Source organism: Pipistrellus kuhlii, unplaced genomic scaffold (genome assembly GCF_014108245.1).
Source record: "Pipistrellus kuhlii isolate mPipKuh1 unplaced genomic scaffold, mPipKuh1.p scaffold_m20_p_1, whole genome shotgun sequence".
Taxonomy (NCBI): domain Eukaryota; kingdom Metazoa; phylum Chordata; class Mammalia; order Chiroptera; family Vespertilionidae; genus Pipistrellus; species Pipistrellus kuhlii.
Genome location: NW_023425404.1, coordinates 157211998 through 157232924, shown reverse-complemented (window position 1 = coordinate 157232924; position 20927 = coordinate 157211998). Strand labels below are relative to the sequence as shown.

General features: G+C 36.3%; 1 protein-coding gene across 12 annotated transcripts in view; it reads right to left on the bottom strand.

The window, feature by feature from the left end:
- The window catches only part of ANKRD17 (ankyrin repeat domain 17), a 156125-nt gene that overhangs the window by 33728 nt on the left and 101470 nt on the right, over positions 1-20927 (bottom strand). For all 12 annotated transcript variants that reach the window (XM_036414190.2, XM_036414167.2, XM_045571820.1 and 9 more), the window contains 6 exons: positions 19259-19401; positions 18479-18692; positions 17826-18001; positions 16189-16351; positions 12600-12695; positions 11190-11306 (listed from right to left, as the gene is read on the bottom strand). In XM_036414190.2, coding sequence (XP_036270083.1) covers positions 11190-11306; positions 12600-12695; positions 16189-16351; positions 17826-18001; positions 18479-18692; positions 19259-19401 — 909 coding nt within the window. The remainder of the gene's footprint in view (positions 1-11189; positions 11307-12599; positions 12696-16188; positions 16352-17825; positions 18002-18478; positions 18693-19258; positions 19402-20927) is intronic.

Here is a 20927-nt window from a genome sequence, read left to right as displayed (position 1 = left end):
TTTGCACTGCTTTGAAGTTCTTACACCTAGGGCAAAGCACCATAATTACATTCTCTTTGTGAGTAGAGATAAGACTTTTATTCCTGAAAAAAAAAATAGTTAAGGGGAATCTGTAGAAAACAGACTCTCAGGCAGATAGACTTCAGGAAGGAATACAAATGGAAGCTAAAATTGTAGAAACTGTTTAGTAGCACCCCCTAGAAATTTTTTCTGGGCCTCTAGAAACTCTAGTCTGAAGAAGGGAAGAGGAACTTTTGACTTTTCAGGTCTAAGAGGAAAACAGTATTTGTTTGGTGGCTTTCACTCCCTTGGTCACTGTCTGGGAGGAGGGGGAGTGATATGATTGGTGGTTTTAAAAGAAGGAACTGAGCATGTGCTGACGTAGCTCATTGCTTTACTGTTCGGTTCTCAGGGAAATGCGTTCTCCACCAGAGAACTCCAGAGGGGGAGGCTGTGGTCCTGTTTTGCTCTGATTTTGACTGGGTAAGTGCCAGGGGAAGAGGAAAAGTGGGAGCGGGGGTGAAGGGTGTGTCGGAAAAATATTTTCAAAGCAACCGAGGCTGTAGATATAAAGCCTCTCCAATTCAGTTAGGAATAATACACATTTCAATCTAGATTATGTCTACATGAACAGAAAAACCTTGAGAAAGGTAGAGAAAATAGCTGTTGGAGGATCAAAATAACAAGTGAAGTTCAAGACTTTTAACTAGGTCAGGGTGTGATTTTTTGGGGGGGCTGGATTTTTAAATTTGTCCAGTGGCAGGAAATAACTGTAATTACTATTTAAGGGAAGAAAGTTTTTTGTTATTGCATACATCTTCCATTTACTTTTTATTTTTTAATTTATCTTTATTGTTAAGTATTCAGATGTCTCCTTTTACCCCATGGGCCCTCTCCCCCAGGAAGGACTTTTTAAAAAGTTTACATCAGAAAGCCAGCTTTCATCTAAGCCCAGGTGGCCAGATGTGGGAGGGATGGGCCAGGGTAGGTCCTAGTGTTGGGGTGTGGCTGTTTCAGGTATGCTAATGCCTCTAGCTTTACATAGTTCAGTGAAAGCTGGCCTTCAGGCAACAGGAAGAGCTTAGATAACAAACTTTTATAGTTTAGCCTTAGGGCTAAGCCTTTCTTATTTCTCAATTTTGAAGTTCCAAAGCTAGTATTTTGATAACCTCATAGATCTTACTAACTTTGGAATCACTAGAAAAATGGGACACAAATTCATAGGTCCTAGTGAAACTTTTTTGGGGAAACCTGAGACTATGGCTGCAAAAGCATGGTGCTCTCTAAAACTTAATAATTAGACAAGATAGATACAGATTTAAGAGAGATCATAAATTTGTAGGTTGTAGTTGAATTTAATGAATTAAATGAAGTTACTAAAAGGAAGAAATTATAACTATACAAGTATATAATTATGTGTGCCTGAGGAGGAAGGGAGAGAGAATATTCAATATTTAAAAGGGAGAGTAGCCGGGACTGGTTTGGCTCGCAGGGGTCCTCAAACTTTTTAAAGTGGGGGCCAGATCACGGTCCCTCAGAGAGCTGGAGGGCCGGACTATATGAACTACTAATTCCTACTGTAACACCTCGGCTGCGCTCACTGCCCAAAAAACCTGGCGGGCCGGATCAGACTCCTCTGTGGGCCGCATGTGGCCCGAGGGCCGTAGTTTGAAGACGCCTGGATAGAGCATCGGCTTGGGGACTGAAGGGCCCCGGGTTCGATTCCGGTCAAGGGCATGTACCTTGGTTGCGGGCATATCCCCAGTAGGGGGTGTGCAAGAGGCAGCTGATCGATGACTCTCTCTCATTGATGTTTTGAACTCTCTCTCTCTCCCTTCCACTCTGTACAAAAATCAATAAAATATATTTTAAAAATAAATAAATAAATAAATGGGAGAGTAAATGAAACTATAGGAAGGCCTTAACAGGGCACAGGAAGACAATCAGAAGAAAGCAGCTTTAATGAGAAAAATTTCATGAAGGAAGGCAAACCACAAAGTATCAATAAGAACTGAAAAGAGGTAATAGGATTGGGCAGTAAAGATGGCATTGGTTATCTCTGCCAGTTTATTGGAAAAGTGGGGGAGCAGCCGAAACCGGTTTGGCTCAATGGATAGACCATCGGCCTGCAGACTGAAAAGTCCCGGGTTCGATTCCGGTCAAGGGCATGTACCTTGGTTGCAGGCACATCCCTAGTAGGGGGTGTGCAAGAGGCAGCTGATCGATGTTTCTAACTCTCTCTTTCTCTCTCTTCTTCTCTGTAAAAAAATCAATAAAATAAAGTGGGGGAGCAGGCAAAAGATCCTGGATTAAAAATATAGAGTTGATACCAGCTAATAAGCCAAGATAAGTAGAATAGAGAAAAGGAGATAGAGTTAAACTTCAGTTTTCAGCCATCCATTAAATCCTATTTTCCCTTAAGAGTAAATGGTTTGCACTTCTCCCCAACCAAGGTAAATCACCCTCCTCAGGGAGACAGCACAAACCAGTTAAGTGCCACTTGCTAACTACACCCAAGGACAGATAAAGATAATAAACCTCATTTTGGTTTATCAGCAAAAATGATGAATATTTTATGGAGATCCTCCCCAGGATTTCCCCTAAATGCCCAGCCTTTTTTTAATGGAAGGGAGGGAGGGGACAGATAGAAACATCTGGGCCAGACCTAACCTGCAACCCAGGTACCTGCCCTTGACCAGAAATCAAGCCCAGGACCCTTCACTGTGGGGGCCAACTTTCTAACTACTAAGTCACACCTAGCCTTTAACCTCCCCTCCTTCACCCCCCAAACCAAGATCTAGCACAGAGCATGCTCTCCATCCCAGGAGCATACCCGTGCCCCATAGCGGCCCCTTCTCTACAGGCAAACATCTCCTAAACTCTAAACAAGGCTTGTAACCAGGGCAGCAAGGAGCAGTGGCAGTTCACCCTGGGCAAATCCCTTGCTCTTGTCCCCTTTCTCTGACTTCTTAGAGAACCAAAGCAGACCAGCCTAGGCTCATTTCCCCTTGTATGTACTCAGCATGGTTCAGGTCTTTTAAAACTCTTCAGTAAACTAGACAAAACTATCCCTGAATGAAGCTGAAGAAGCAAACATTTAATTGCAGGTTGGGAAGGTATACGGACAATAATCATAAAAAACATTAGTTGCCCCTTGGTATTCTGGGGGATTGGTTCAATGACACCCCCCCACACTACCTCAGGTAACAAAACCTGAGAATGCTTAAGTCCCTTATATAACATGGCTTAGTATTTGCATTTAACCTACACACATTCTCCTGTATATTTTTTTCCTTCTCCTGTTATTTTAAATCATTCCTAGATGACTTATAATATTTAATACAATGTAAATGCTATACAAATAGTTATTTTGTAATTTTTAGATAATAATTACAAGGGAAAAAATGCATGTACATGTTTGGTACAGACACAACCATGGTAGGCCTAACTACACAGTGTATGTGAGCAACAACATAATAGTTCACTCCACAAATACTTTCCATCCTTAGTGGCTGTATTTACATATGCAAAATCTGCCCACTGTATCTAGTTTTTAAAGAGGTGTTACATATAAAATAGGAACAGGGGGAAGAGAAGTGTGTATATGTAAACAGTTAATCCTCACCTGAGGATATTTTCCCACTGATTTTTTTTTTTTTTTTTAGAATGAAAGACACAGAGAAATAAATGTTGATACAAGAGAGACTCATGGGCTGGTTGCATAGGTGCCCTGACTGGGCCTGGGGAACCTGCAACCCAGGTAAGTGCCTATGATTGGAATGGAACGCATGACCTTTCAAACTGCACACTGACACTACCCACTAAGAAAAACTGGCTAAGGCAAAAGGTTCTGATTTTAAACAGGGTGACCAGTGTAAACCTCATGAAAGTGAAGTTTAAGCAAACATCTACAAGGTATGAAGCATTTTAGGCAAAGCAAACAGCCAGTGCATAAGGTCTGCAATGTTCAAGTAGGCTAGTGTAGCTCAGAATAGTAAATGGCTGTCAAGACTATTAGGGGGCTTGTTCTCCTAAGGCCTGGCAGGCGTTTTAAAGAACTGATCTTCTTATTCTGAGGGTTTTGACAGAAGAGTGATTATTTGACTTAAATGATGTAAGAGGATTACTCTAAGCACTAAACAGAGAATGAGTAACAATAATGGAATCAGAGAGACCAGTTAAATAACTAGTGAGGTAATACATGTGAGAAAGAGTGATGAAAAGTGATTAAGATTTTAGATATAGTTCTAAGGCAAAAGTAACAAGATTTTCCAACACATTAGAGAATAGACAGAAATAAAAAATGATTTCAAAGTTTTTAGCCTGGGTATTTACAAGACAGTTGTGGATTAAGGATACAAGTATGAGAGGTCTAATTAAGTATCCCAATGGGCATGTTGAACAGCAAGTTGGATATACAAAAATAGTGCTTAGGGAAGGTATCTGGGCTAAAGAAGCAAATTAGGAATCAGTTGGTATGTATTTAAAGCTACGAAGTAGGATGAAATGACCAGTGGATAAAGTAGATCACTAGTGAGCTAAGTGACTCACCAACTAAGAGGGGAGACAAGGAGGATCATGCAGATAGGTATTATAATGAAAGTGAAATGAAGTGATAAGGATAGAGAAGTAATCACTGGATTTAGCTGCATGAAAGTCAGTGGAGACCATAAAAGCACAGTTTATTTTGGTGGAATTGTGGGAGTGCATGGCAGGATTAGATTCAAGAGAAAGAATTGAAGATAGGCAAAATAGACAAGGGGAGTAAAGAAATGGGCTTGTAGCTAAATATTGGCGAGAATGAGGATTGGAAGAGTGTGTGTGTGTGTGTGTATGTGTGTTTTTAATGGGATAAATAAGCTTGTGTGATGATAATCATCCAGGAGTGGGGGATAAATGACAGAAAAGATAATTGCTACAACAGTGTTTTGCAAGAGAGACCAGATGGGATCTAGTTCACAAATACAGGAACTGGTTACAAAGTTTATTTAGTAACTGGTAGAAAGTATATGGGTACAGGGATTGGTGGCTGGATAGATGGGGTGAGATAAGTCTTGGCAGTTTTCTGATACTTCAGTTTTCTCACTCATGTAGGAAGCTAGGTTAACTGAGAATGAAGAGGATGTACTAGAAGCCAGAGGCTAAAGAAGAAATTAATAAATAGTGGTGTAGATGGCTGGGAGAATGACTCAAACTAGGGTAATACAGAATGACTCCTGGGCAGCACTGAAGGGCGCCCTGTCACACATTTAGAGTAAAATTGTCATCAAAGTTGAATGTTGTTTTTCTGCACACATTCAGTTACTAGGGTACAGATGAGAATAAGGAGAAAGAAGAGAATAAGAAACTGTGAAGAGTGGTAGGATAAGTGGGTCCTGTGTTTCATTGGTAAGCAGAGCATTGCCAGGATTATGGGAGGTAGAATTCTAGAGGGAGTAAAGCTCAATCAGAGAATGAAATGTATAAAATTGAGATTGTGGGATGGGCATACTAATAGCTGTAGAAATGGCAACAAAACAACTGAAAATATCTATTCTGAATATTTTAAAAATGTAACCCGCATTTCTCCCTAAAAGGCTATGAATGTTTATAAAGAAAAAGGTAGGAAGAACAACAGTAAGTAGTAAAGTGGAAGCGTGAAACAAATATCAAAAATGCAAACCAATAATATTGACTAAGGGCTCTAACAGCCAAGAACAAAACCTAGTTGTTAATGTCCTAAGAGAACAAGCAATGAACTGAAAATTCCATGGTTCAACCAGATAAACTGTCTCCAAATAGAGACTCTGCAACATAGTAAATGCTCAGCAAATAAGTGTTTGCTGAATAATAAGGGAATGAATCTGGTAAATATAATGGGGAGCATCCTCAGCAGCTGTTCTATTAACCTATTAACCAGAATTTTCAAGTTAGGCTGGTCAGAAAAGCATTTTTATGGAAGCAGTAAGTCGCCCATGTAGAAAGTCAGCTTAGACCAAGTAAGACCGACTCCAGTGGTGTTTCTAAATCAGAAAAGATGGAGCAAAAATATACTGTCTCTCAAAAGGCAAAAAGTATTATTTTCCTAGATGTAAATCATAACTAAAAAATAATGAACCAAACCCTATTAGATCCCAATCTGGTAATTCTTCAAATAGAAATACTAAAATTATAGAACCTTCTCCATAATTTAGAATTCTATTTACGTACCACCCCCATTCAAAACAGTTTATAAAGTGCATATGGAATAATCAACTTAACGTTTAATTTGTAATTAAAAAAATTATTTGTCACCTTTGAGGCTTAATATGATGGAAACATGTGGTCTGAAAATTCCTTTTGACTTGCTTTAAATTTGAGGTTCTTTTTTTAAAAATATATTTTATTGATTTTGTACAGAGAGGAAGGGAGAGAGATAGTTAGAAACATCGATGAGAGAGAGTCATTGATCAGCTGCCTCTTGCACACCCCCTACTAGGGATATGCCTGCAACCAAGGTACATGCCCTTGACCGGAATCGAACCCCGGTCCCTTCAGTCCCCAAGCCGACAACATTCTATCCATTGAGTCAAACCAGTCTTGGCAAATTTGAGGTTCTTAAAAGCATGAACATCAAGGTAAATGTTGGCAAGAATTCAAGCCCCAGCTGATTTGGCTCAATGGAAAAGCATCAGCTTGGGAACCAAAAGGCCCGGGATTCAGGCCAAGAGCACATACCTGGTTACAGGCTCCCCCCAGTCCAAGCCCTGGTCAGGGCTCACGCAGGCAGCAACCAATCAATGTGTTTCTCTCACAGATCTCTCTCTCTTTCCTTTCTTCCATTCTCCCTCTAAAACTAAAAAAAAAAAAAAAAATCAATGGAAAAATATCCTCAGGTGAGGATTAAAAAAATGAATTCAAGACACTGACACTGATGTATTTGCTGATGGTATAGTAAGAAAATACTCTGAAAGTATCAAATTTAAAATATATTGCCTAAGTGAAGAAACTTACTCTGTAAAAATAAAAGCACCAAAATATAAGAAATCATGCATAAGGATGTTTATTGCAACATTATTTGTAGTGATCAAAAGCTGGAAAAAAAACTTAATATAGGGTATATTCTGCAGTTATTTAAATTACTATCATTTAACAATATCCATCAATTACTGAGAGGAGGAAAAGCAAGTATTACAATAACATGCTTGCACAATTCCTTTTTAAGATTTTTTTTAATTGAATTTAGAGAGAGAGAAGAATGGAGAAAGAGAACTAGTGTTTTGATGTGAAAGCAAAATACTTATTGGTTGCCTCCTGCACACCCGCACTAAGGATCAGCTGCTACCTGGACGTGTGCCCTGACTGGGAATTGAACTGGCAACCTTTGTGGTACATGGGACGATGCCTAACCAACTGTACCTCACTGGCCAGGGCTTGCATAACTTTTATTTTTTTTGATTGATTTCAGAGAGGAAGGGAGAGGGGAGAAATAGAAACATCAATGATGAGAGAGAATCATAGACTGACTGCCTCTTGTATGCCCCGAATGGGGATCAAGTCCTTAACCCTACGGGCATTTGCCCTTGAATGGAATCAAACCCAGAACCCTTTAGTGCAAAGGCTGATGCCAAAAAAGCTAGGGCTTGCATGATTTTTTTCTTAAAGTATACAATCTCCATATATGTAAAGATTTAATTGTTCACCAAATATTTATTGAGTGCCTACAACATGCCACACATCCTTTTGTAGTGCATACAAAAAGAATATACATGTATGCACCACAAAATCTTTTTGTGGTGCATACATGTATATTCTAGTAGTGGAGAAAGATAAACAAAATAATTAAATAAAATACAGTATTTAGAATGTTCCAAAGTAAAAATAAGTTAGAAGAGTAGGAAGAATATTTGTGGAAGGCAGAATAAAACATGAGGCACCTGCATGAGACATTAAAAGAAGAAGGTACAGCAAGGGGGGGGGGGGGGGGAAGAATGGACAATAAATGGAGCAAAGTAACCAAAAGAAAGGAATAAAAAGAAGAAGACCAGAGAGGTGTAAGGAGTAGTGCCGGTGGATATATCACGTAGGCTCTTAAAAGACTTTATAGGTAATTATAGAGTTGAAAACTTTAGTTACTATATAAGGTTTATAACTTTAGTTATTAACTTATGATGACTATGCTTTTCTTCAGTTATCTTTGCCTATTTCAGTTTAAAATGAACACAATATTGTAATACAGAAAAAGGAAAAACAATGAAGTTGATTGAGAACAGACCCTAGTACCGTGTTTCCCCGAAAATAAGACATCCTCCGAAAATAGGGCCTACTTACAGGTTTCCTTCTGAGTGAAATATAAGGCATCCCCGAAAATAAGCCCTCCCCCGCCCCCCCCCCCCCCAAGGCTAAACATGAGAGATTTGGTCCACTGATTCGGAAAGAAATGGAGTACAAGAAATTCTCCAGGAAATTCAGGAATTGGATTGTTATGATGATGTTCCAGAAGATGATGCATGATTGTCATTGAATAAATGAGTAAATTCTTGATACTGAAGGATTCAGTTTGTCTGGTTTGTGTTGACAACTACCATACTACCGTACTGTATACAGGTAATAAATTTCCTTTATTTTCATTTAACAATAAATGTGTACCGTCTCCTTCTTCATGGAAAAATAAGACATCCCCTGAAAATAAGACCTAGCGCATCTTTGGGAGCAAAAATTAGTATAAGACACTGTCTTATTTTCGGGGAAACAGGGTATCTCCTAAAAACTGCTTCCTACTTTGTAATCCATATGTATGCAATAAATTCTAAATTATTTAATGTGTAATGTATGAACACCAAAGATATGAGAAAATAAAGATTTTATTTAAAAGTAGATGTCTATGTTCAGCTATAATGTTTTTTAGATTCACAAAAATCCAAGGAACTGTCAAATCTTAGAGGAAAGGTGGGAGTGGGTGGGTGGTTGGGAAGACATCTACCAAAGAACTTGTATGCATATTCGCATGGCCCAGACAATAGGGTGGTAGAGGCGTGGGTGTGGGCTATAAGGGGCCAATGGGAGAAAAAGGGATATATGTAAAACTTTTCAATAATAAAGATTTTTAATAAATAAATAAAATGTGAAAATAGGTCAATAATTACAGTCTTTTTCATAATACTCTCAATGTTCTCCTTTAAAAAACTTCAAAATGGCCAAAAAGCTAACTTTTTTTTTAATCAGAATCTAAATCAGAAATTTTTTAAAATGAAGAATAGCCAATATTAAATATACTTTTCCAGAAAATAACTGGATATTTTCACACTTAAGTTAGAATAAAGTGTTTACAATACTTCACATGTTCTTTATTTTTATTAATTTTAGAGAAAAAGGGAGAGGGGTCAGAGAGAGACGGAAACATCAATGATGGCTCTAGCCAGCTTGGCTCAGTAGATAGAGCATGGGCCTGTGGGCCAAAGGGCCTCAGGTTCAATGCTGGTCAAGGGAGCCTTGGTTGCAGGCTCCTTTCCTGCCTGGGCCCTCAGGAGACAACCAATGTGCTTCACATTGTATCAGTTGAGGATTGAAAAAAAAATTTTTTTTACATTAAACATGTAAAGATTTAATTGCTTATCAAATATTTATTGAGTACCTACAACATGCTAGGCATCCTTTAGTGATTAAAAAAAAATCTCTGTTTTCCCCTCTCTCTTCTAATCTCCCTAAAAATCAATGGAAAAATATCCTGGGGTGATGATTAACAAAACAAAACAAAACAAAAAAGAAACACCAATGATGAGACATCTCAATTCCTTGCCCCTTGCATGCGCCCAAACTAGGGCCAGGGGTATAGCCCGAAAACAAGCTATGTGCCCTTGACCAGAATCAAACCCAGGACCTTTCACTCAGTGGGCCAATGCTCTCTATCCACTGAGTCAAACCAGGAGGGCCATATTTTCTTTATGCAAAATGAAATATATAGCTTAACAAAGTCTGCAAATATAATAGTAAAAATGGACTTGACTCAAATCCAATAGGTTGCAATTATCACTATTCTTTATAAATTTAAACAGCGTATGTTAACTTTTATGGAATTTTTAACTTTATATATATATATATAATATTTTATTGATTTTACACAGAGAGGAATTGAGAGGGATAGAGAGTTAGAAACGTCGATGAGAGAGAAACATCGACCAGCTGCCTCCTGCACACCCCCTACTGGGGATGTGCCTGCAACCAAGGTACATGCCCTTGACCGGAATCGAACCCGGAACCTTTCAGTCCGCAGGCCGACGCTCTATCCACTAAGCCAAACCGGTCTTGGCTAACCTTTTTTTAATAGACAATAAAATATGACAGTGTATGTACTCCATAATATTCATAGCCAACCAATTCTTTTCCTGAATAATTACTATTTCTCTTACATTCTTTTTTTTTTTAAATATATTTTTATTGATTTCAGAGAGGAAGGGAGGGGGAGAGAGAGATAGAAACATCAATGATGAGAGAGAATCATTGATCGGTTGCCTCCTGCATGCCACCCACTGCGGATCGAGCCCACAACTTGGGCATATGCCCTGGACTGGAATCGAACCCGGGACCCTTCAGTATGCAGGCTGACGCTCTGTCCACTGAACCAAACCAGCCAGGGCTCTATTACATTCTTGAGGACAGAGTTATTGATAGGAAGGGGGAGTAAAGAAGGAGCTATGAGACTGCCCAAACTACATGTTGTTTGGAGTATTATATTCCCCTTGGGAAGACGGAAATGACGCAGTCTGCCTGAAAGAGAAAAGTACATGAGAATTCACCCATTTTAAAAATATACTTATTAAACATTCCACCAAGTTGTATTTTACTAGTTGATTATGGTTCAGTACTGCATTTGGTACTTCTATTAATATATGGGCAACAAATTACAAGGTCTAAGATCAATGAAGTATAGATTTGGATGGGAATTAAGAACTCATTAGTTGAAATAAGACTAAAGCTCAGCATTAGCAGCTAGGTTTTTTTGACTTCCAGGTCAATGAAATTCCTATAATTTGATTACAAAGAAAATTCTTTTGATGATATTTAAAATACTCATAATTCTTTTTGAGCCAAACTTGGAGGGAAAACCATGTACATAATTTAAAGCAAAAGCAACAAAATGAAACAAGAAAAAAAGAACCGATTACAAAATAAAGGGAATAAAGCAGAAAGGGGGAAAAGTTGGTATTTTCACATGTAAAGGTTATCATTACCTTTTCCAAGTCTAACTCTTCTAATAAAATACTGGCATTTTTGTTTGCTTCAGCAGCCTGTCTATCTTTGGCTTGTACTATTGATTCCATACAAAGGTGACACTTCTTCAGCATCTCCTAAAATGAAAAATGAAGATGTTCCCAGCCTCAAAAAATAATTCATGTTTAGAGAGATTCCTGAAAACATTAAAATATTAATTAAAGTACTTCACTGAATGAACATAAGCTATTAAGACCAATGGTAAGGTAAAAAATAATATAAATAAAAACATACAAGAAAGAGCCTCTAATGTTTTTCAAAATAATATAAATTTGACTGGTACTTTGGAAAGTAAAATTACTTACTCCTATAAATTGAATATAAATCATATAACAAATGGAAGTGTAATAATTTAGGTCAGCTGGTTAATAGGCTTAAGGAAAAGGACATTGTTAATCAAGTTCTTAACTGATAGTCACATATTTAAGCTTTGTTGCTAAAACTTCATGTTCAGGAATCACTGATGAAAAGTCAAAGGCATATGTACTATAAATATTTTCCGGTTATTTCATTCTCAGACCACTTTTTAACAGGAAAAAACTATTATATTTCCCTATAAGAACAAAAAGCCTTAATTTTAATCTTGCCTTCTCCTCCAAAATAACCTAGTGGTACCCCAGGAGTGATAATTATCAGAGAAATCTAGAGACAGGCAACACAGTGAAACTTAAATAAAACCTTGAGAAAAATCTGCTCACTCTTATGTAATAACTGCTGAGAAAATATAATAGACATTTTTATATGCATTGACCTCTTTGGATTTCCAGAGTATGTCTCATAAACTCAAAATATAAATGGCACCAGGGTAAGGCTTCAATTAAATCTCTAATAGGAAAATAAGATATTTTATCTTCCCTACCTTTTCTGCAAAAAATCCTAGCCAGTTCATCCTTAAGATGATGGTTACCCTCACTTGTATATCATGTTGAAGACATTAAAGTTTTCTTCCCACAATTAAAGGTACTATGTTCATTTGTGTTTACTATGTTCATTTGTGTTTAGATATTAAAAAAATCCACTGGGCTTGTTCTTTTCAGAATATATTATCAGTCTGGACACATATATAGATTATAACACTAATAAATAATAACATTTGCTTTAATTGCTTAGTGTTCACATAAAATTAAATTAGTTTAATACTTTTAAAAAGTATTGAAAAGTAAATTGATCACTAAGAATGTTTTATTACTTCACTAGGTTAAATAAATAATCCTAAGAGTCTCTTAAACAGCATACTTAATTCCCAAATAATAAGTAAAAATTGCTATATAGCACACATTACTGCTCAAACTACGACTTTTTTCTTAGTGTGGGATATATGTACATAAAACCAAATGAAGTCAAAAGGATGAATGTGATCAATACATTACCTTATCAGTGATGGTTGCTATGTATCTCATGCATTCAGAATCTGATGGAAACTGATTGACTTCTTTGACTAAGTAGCGCACCACCTTCACATGACCCTAGGAAATAGATATTAATGTCAGATTTAAAACACACAATAAAAGAATTCAGTAAATTTACAGTCTGTCTTTTTTGTTGTTATTGTTAATCCTCTCTTGAGGATATTTTTTCTATTGATTTTTAGTAAGAGTGGGAGGGAGACAGAAACAACAATGTGAGAGAGACACATTGATTTAGTTGCCTCCTCCAGGCGCCCCAGATGGAGCCTGCAATCAAGGTACATGCCAGTGATGAGAATCACACCTGAGACCTTTCAAATCCTCCTGCTGACACTCTAACCACTGAGAAAAACTGAGTAGGGCTGCAGTCTGTCTTATGTAAAATTGCTTTGGCATTCATGCTACAAAATGAAAATTTAATTGGGTATTTTGTTTCACTATAAATGAAAAACAGGTTTTGGTTCTAATAAGTTAAATTCACACTGTTCATTCTCATCCCACTCTCCAAAAAAAGGGAGAGAATAACCTGACTTCAGATCTAAATTATTTTAAATAATTTAAATAAAAAACCAAACCCAAAAATCAGTATGAAGAAATGAGGATATGCCTGAAAGGGGAAAAGAAAACCCACAAACGCATCAATTTTTTTCTCTATATAATTCAATAAAAATGAACATTTTGTTCAATTCTAAGTGTTAAAAGAGTAGAAACATAAATTTTGTTTTTTTCAGATAAAAACTGAAAGCAGAGCACTATATTAGGTAGTGTGGAAAAAATAAAATACACTTTCCTAAAACATGAATTATGATTATATTATTCACTATAATACTGTCCACTAACTAAGTTCAAAATCTTCAGACCAACAAAAAGGCTTTGTTTCAAAAGGCTTTCCACTTTCTTCAATTGCACTACTGCTTTCTGACACAGCACCTGTAAGTTAGCCAGTCTGGATAAACAGCTTTTTACATTTAATATACTTCCTAATTGCATTTCTTCTTTTCATCTGCAACTTTTAAAACTATCCTTATCTTTTAGTGCATAGTCAAATGCCATTTGTATCACTGTTTGATATCCTTCCAAGACTTCTACATTACTTAAATTACTTATATGGGGCAACTCATAGTTACCTGACTTTATGTTAACCATGTGTAGATTTTACTTCCCTGATTAAATCGCCCCTTTAAAAAGTAGCTGCTGCACCCTATATAAAGTAATATCCTAACCATTACATGGTAGGTAATAACCATGGTAGGTACTACAAAAATAGTCTTACCTAATAATAGACAAACATGTAAATTGACCATACCTCCGCCACACCACCAGCCAATCAAGAGTAATATAAAATAAACTCAACAAAGATGGCAGTTAGTTTGCATACACAGGCACACAGTGAGAGGGTGGGATGCTTGCATCATTGTCATGGTGATGACAGAGGCATTCTGCCCCACCCCTGTCTCTTGGCCTCTGGGCAGCTTAGGAAGGCAGCTGGAGTGGAAAGAGGTGGCTCCAGGGCATGAGGGGAAAGGGGCTGGGCCAGAGTGGAAAGGCAGTGGTGGCAGCCAGGAAAAGGAAAGCCCATTCTGGCACAAATCTTCCTGCATCAGGCTTCTGGTGGAATAAAAGATAAGCACTGTTCTTGAGTAGCTAAGACTAATTTAGAAGGATAAATTATATGCATTTTGAACAGTACAGTAGTAAAAAAATATATATTTGTCAAACGGAATGATGACAATGATAATAATGGACTGCAGAACTTTTACAACTTTTAGAGGATTACATATCTCAATGTGAGCTCAAATAGGATATGAAGAGGTTTTATAGAACAGGAGCTTTAAACTATATCCAAAGAATGAGTACATTTGGAAAAATTAGGAGAGGCATGGACATTCCTGAGATAAGAACAAAAGTGGTGTGAGAGATAGGGCTAAAGGAAAGACCAAGCAAGACGACTTTCCACATCAGAGACTCATAATGGAAAATGAAGTCAGAGCCCTAGAGTGTGGTGGCTTTGAATAACTAAAAGTGGATTCATAGTATTACAGAAACTGGGGGGTCAGAAAAAGGTTCTTGAAATGTTAACAAAATAGTGGTTAAAAAGATTAATTTGATAATGATATACTAACTTGCTTAGAGAAGAGGTAGGTAGCCAGTGAGAAAGCATAAGTTTGACTGCTAAGAAAAAAGAAATAGCCATTGGCTAGATAGTCTAGAATAACCAGGAAAGAGGTGGTCTAAAGCAGCGGTCGTCAGGACCTCGCAGACCACCAGTTGGTGACCACTGGTCTAAAGAACCAAAGTCAGAGAGAGTAACAAGAACAAAAAAAGATAATTTCTTCCAATTTATAGAGTAAAACTTTTCAATACAACAAAATATTTTGGAATCTACAAGAAATTTTACCTACATGTCTCAGAATGACGAAACTCAAAATTATAATACCTAAAATATCAATCTCATTTTCCCAGCAACTAACTGAAACTGCATTTAAGAATCAACCAAATCATTAAATTACTTATACACAGCTCTATACTATGCAAAAAACAGATTTTCTCTCGCTTTCACAAAATGTATTCCTAATTCTGAATTCGTATACTTGACTTTAATACTAGCAGCTGGGTTTTCATTTAATGTCTTTTTTTCTCTCTTTCTTTTCCCCCCACTATCTTTACCCAAGGACATTTTTCCATTGATATTTTAGAGTAGAAAAGAGAGAGAAACATTAATGTTTCTGGGCTGGGAATTGAACTTGCAACCCAGGTACATGCCTTTGACTAGGAATGGAACCCACCACTCCTCAGTGTGCAGGACAATGTTCTATCCACTGAGCAAAACCAGTCATGGCTTAATTCCTTTTTTCTTAGTAATGAAAGTCAATGATAAATATAAAATAGATTTAAGGTAAATTTTTAAATGTTGTGCTAATATAAGAAAATATTCATAAACAAGTAATTTTTACTCTTACTTGGATTTACGTTTTGTGCAATATTAAGTTTATACCTAGATTCTGAAAATACTTAGAACTTTTTATACTTAAATAATTTTTCTTGTTGTTAATCCTCAGAGAGCACATTCCTCCACTGACTTTTTAGAGAGTGGAAAGGAAGGGGAGAGACACAGAGACAGAGACAGAGACAGAGACAGAAAGAGAGACAGAAAGAGAGAGAGAGAGAGAGAGAGAGAGAGAGAGAGAGAGAGACAGAGAAAGACATTGTTGTGAAAGACACAATGATGGGCTGCCTTCTGCACATACCCTCACCAGGGCTGGGAATCAAGCCTGCAACTGAGGTTCATGCCCTTGTCAGGAATAGAACCCAGGAACCTTCAGTCCACTGGCCAACGTTCTAGACCCTGAACCAAACTGATTCAAAAAGTAGCTTTTATGTTCTACCTTAAATCTACCTTTCAATGTTGCCATCAGAGTGATTATTTGCTTTTAATTTTATGATTTTCATCACTGTTGTTAAATCCTAAAAATGAGAGACTAGTGATCATTAAACTATGCATTTCTAGCCTGAATGAAAAACATCCATGTGAATGAGGATAAAAGACTTCTACCTTTCTAAATGCTGCCATAAGAGGAGTTATTTTGCGGTTATCTGCTGCATCCACATCTGCACTTGCTTGCACCAATAACTGAACCACATCGAGGTGTCCACCATTTGCTGCTAGCCACAATGGAGTGTTCCCTTTCTTGTTCCGCACATCAATGTGAGCTCCCCTAAATGAATGACACAGATATCACTGTTTAAAATGAAATGACACAGCTAACAATAACAACCAGCTATTAATTTGTGAAAATATTTTGTAAAACTAAAAAAATTTTAATATTCAAGGACTAAAATTAATTTTTCTCTCAAAATAACATTACAAAGAATTTCCAGTTGTTAAATTTAAACACAATGGTATAGCAATAATTACTTTTTATTTTAAAGACTAGAGGCCCATTGCATGGGCAGCTTCAGGCTGGGGCCTCCCTTCCCTGGCTGCTGGTCACCAGCAGGGGCCTTCCTTTGTCCCGCGCTCCCACCTGGTGGACAGCGCCGTCATAGCAAGTGATCAATCTGGTCAAACTCCCAAGGGGACACTTTCCATATTAGGCTTTTATATATATAGATATATAGATAATGACTTAGTATAATTATGAGTTTCAAACCTTAAGAAAACAAGAAATTTAGTGAAAAATAAAAGTATATCATCTTAATATCATAATCAATATATTAAATAAACAGTATCCTAGAAATACAAATAGTATCTATAAGGCAACTGCATCAGTTTCAGATTATGTGTATTCATGTATTTGTATTTAGCTTCAGAATAATACGTAGGTTTAGAACTCACTGGGCATAATAATAGATAAAATTCACAGTGAATAATAGTAGTTGTTATTAGCTAGTACTACTAACTTCTACTTCTTAAAACACCATGCAAAGGTTTTTAGGAAATCCAATTAAACAGGCAAGCATTTTGGAAAACTGGCAGGCAACTTCTAAGTGACTGACAGTAGAAATGACCCAGGATATTTTCTGATAACTTGGAAGAGTACCTTAACTGTCATTTAAAAGCCCAAGTTACTATAAAGAACAAGAAAATCAACAATGAAGACTTAGATTATTGCCAGACTTTTAGCACCTGAAGTGGTACTCTTTGTAAAACTCAAACTTTGGGAGATGTAAATGTGGATGACAAGAGCTGGATATTCAGATAGCTTATTACAGTTCTTTAGAAGTGTGTACTTACACACAAGAAAGGAAGAGAAATATTACTAGGTTGCACTGAAATAAATCAACATAGCATAGCTCTGGATGGGTAGAAAATAAGAGGTAGGTTTAAAAAATAAAACATGTAATTTATAAAAGTAGTCATATTTGATTTTTTTTAAAAATCTTTTTAAAAAATATACATTTTATTCATTTTTTACAGAGGAAGAGAGAGGGATAGAGAGCTAGAAACATCAATGAGAGAGAAACATTGACCAGCTGCCTCCTGCACACCCCATACTGGGCATGTGTCTGCAACCAAGGTACATGCCCTTGACTGGAATCGAACCTTGAGTGCACAAGCCAATGTTGTATCCATTGAGCCAAACCCGGTTTCAGCAGTCATATTTGATTTCTTAATAGTACAATGTCCAGAGAGAACAGTAATCACTAGTAACACCAGGGTCACATATGAAGGGTATGGTAACATCATACCTGCCAATGAGAAGCTCACAGAATTTATAATGCCCTTTATCTGCTGCTATGGTTAAAGCTGTATCTCTTGAAGAGGGCACTGGAGGGGCATTAACATCAGCACCTTTATCCAAAAGAACTCGGCCCACCTCTGCATATCCACCAGAGGCAGCTTCCATTAGTGGTGTGAGTCCAGTCTAAGATTAGTGAAAAATAAAAAACAACACATAAGAGAAAGGAAAGAGCTAACATGTTAAAGAATAAAAATCTGAGAGCAATATAATATGTTACAAAGACAACTAAATTTCAACACTAAATAAACACTGCTAGGTTCTCTGAGTTATAAATGTGATCTATTAAAAGATAATTCTACCTAATGATAATTTGTTGGGAAAAAAATCTGTAAGATGCAAACAAGCATTTGACATATAACTGGCACTTAATAAATGTTCCCCATCTTCTCTTTCATAATGGTACATATTTTCAGCTAGAAATTCTAATGTCATTATTACCTCTAAATTTGTTGAAGTATTTTCAAGAGTTAATGTTTGAATGAGTTCTACAGAGTGATAAATGTTACTAGCAAATACTAAGATTATATTTAGCATATTGCTACTAGACACCTTAAATATCAAACCAATAAATCCATGTACAAATTTTGAACTTTTTCTTACCTTAGCTCTATGTTCCACATTTGCTTTTCTATCAAGCAGAAGACTAACCACTTCAGTTCTTCCTTGGAAGCAGGCTAAGGTAAGGGCAGTGTTCCGATTGGTTTCTATTTGAGCATTTATGTCAGAACCCATGTCTAACAGGAGTTTAACTGCAGCTGTGTGCCCATTCATAGCTGCTAACATCAGAGGAGAAATGCCCAATTTGCTACCAGTTCTGGGGGTAGAGGTAAAGGAAGACAAAACAGAAAATACACATTTTAAATGTTCCAGAAAAACTGGATGGCAATATAAAATTCTATTTCAGGATATATTTAAGAATCTTTATTTTGCAGAATTATTTAAAATACTGTAATCATTTTTTCTTAGCCCTAGTCTAAAATACTTCTTTGTGATAATATTAAGATATCATTAGAAATATTTTACCACCCAGATCTAGAATACTTTCTGTATCTCATTCAACATAATGACTTGGGCTGAAAAATAATTATTAAATCATTAGACTATTAAGATGGACTTTCCATTTTAAAGCACATACTTGCTTAATAAAAGCTCCTAAGATGTATTTACTTTTAGTACCATAAGAAATACAGTAATTGATAGTTTTTCAAGTTCTATGTCAACAGTTTTAAAAATGTAAATAAAATTAATCTTAATCTCTAGCAATTTAGATTCCAAACTTGTAATGAAGGCATTTCCTTTTTTAATATAATAAGATAATTGTTCTACAAATACCATTTTAACACACTTTTAAGGGTCTTATAGAGAGAGAATAAAACTTGCCTAGAATTAATTTCGGCTCCTGCATTTAGTAATATTTTGATAATGTTCACATAGCCGCCAGAAGCAGCCAGGCTTAGAGGTGTGTAATCAGAAACATTCCTGTGCTCTTTATTTGCTCCTCGAGCTAACAATAGCTCCACCACCTGAAAGGGGGAGAAGGGAGAAGGAAGGAATAGATAGATTTTTTTTTATAGTGAGACAATTTCCAAGGTACATATTTAACCTTTTATTTTTTTAATTTCTGAGAGAGCAAAGAAGAGGGGGAGAGAGATAGAAACATCAATGATGAGAGAGAACAATTGACTGGCTGACTCCTGTATGCCCCCCACTGAGGATGGATTCTGAAACCTGGGCATCTTAATTTCTTTTTGTGTTCTGGTCAATGTATAACAAAAAAGGAAAAACCTTTTTAATATTTTGCACAAACTCAGTGTAAAATGATAGCAAGAAGTCTTAGAAACCAAAAAGAAGCTTTGCAAGTAAAACCCACTTTGGAATCTGTTGAAACGGCATTATATTCATGAAATTTGGATCTCATGTGTTGTTGTACAATGCTATTTTGGAAATAGTATTTCTGTGCTATTCTACCAAATAGTGGTTAAAAAAAAAAAAAAAGGCATGTAAATGTCTTTAAAATCTCACCACCTAGATTCTACAAATAATATTCTACTATACTTACTTTTCATATTTCTTCATTTTGTTTTTTGCATTTCATTTTAAAGTAAATTGCAGACATTTGCCATTTTTCTTACATACATCAGCATGTGTATCATTATCTAGACTTTTATGTACTTGTTTTCAGGTTTTTTGGGCAAAATTTTACGTAAATTATTTTTAGGTGAAACAATAAATACTCAAAACTTAAGTGTACATTCAGTGAATACTGACATTCATAAACATAATGTAATTTAAATTCCTGTTATTTACTCATCCCCTTTCCCAGTCAACCCCACTGACAGATTAATCTATTTTAGATCTTCATATACATGAAATCAGTGTTTGAGAGTCATTTGTGTGTACTGTGTAACATTCCATTAAATAAATATGTGATAAGCTATCTACTATCCCAATGATAAACAACTCTGCCATTTCTAGTTTTTGAGATTTTGAATAAAGCTGCTTAAAGTAGTTGTACTACTTACACTCTCATCGACAATGAGTGAGTTCTGGTTGTTCCACACCCTTGGCAACATTTGGTATTATCAGTCTTGATGATTTTAGCCATTCTAGTGGCTGTATGGTTGCATCTTAATTTGCATTCTCTAATAGCCGAAAATATTTAGCATTTAAATACTTATTGGCCATTTATAAATCTCTTGGCCATTATGTCACTTAATGTACCAAAGAAGTCTTACAACAGGTACTAATATTTTCATCTTCCTTTTACAAATAAGACACAGAAATAAAGGATTAAGATCATAACTCTTACCCTTGCTCTTACTATTAAACTATACCCTAAAATACTAACTGGAAAATAACAAATAAATGATAATAAACAGACGGGCAAATATACAGACTCAAATATATGAAGATATAAGATAATATAAAACTTTCCCCAGTAGCTCAAGACCAGATTTAGGAACAGTGGAGTCACTTAGAGAAGGCATGCTTTAGGCTCGTGATAAATCCAAACGTCAATCGATTGTTACCATACAGTCATAAAAGGTAT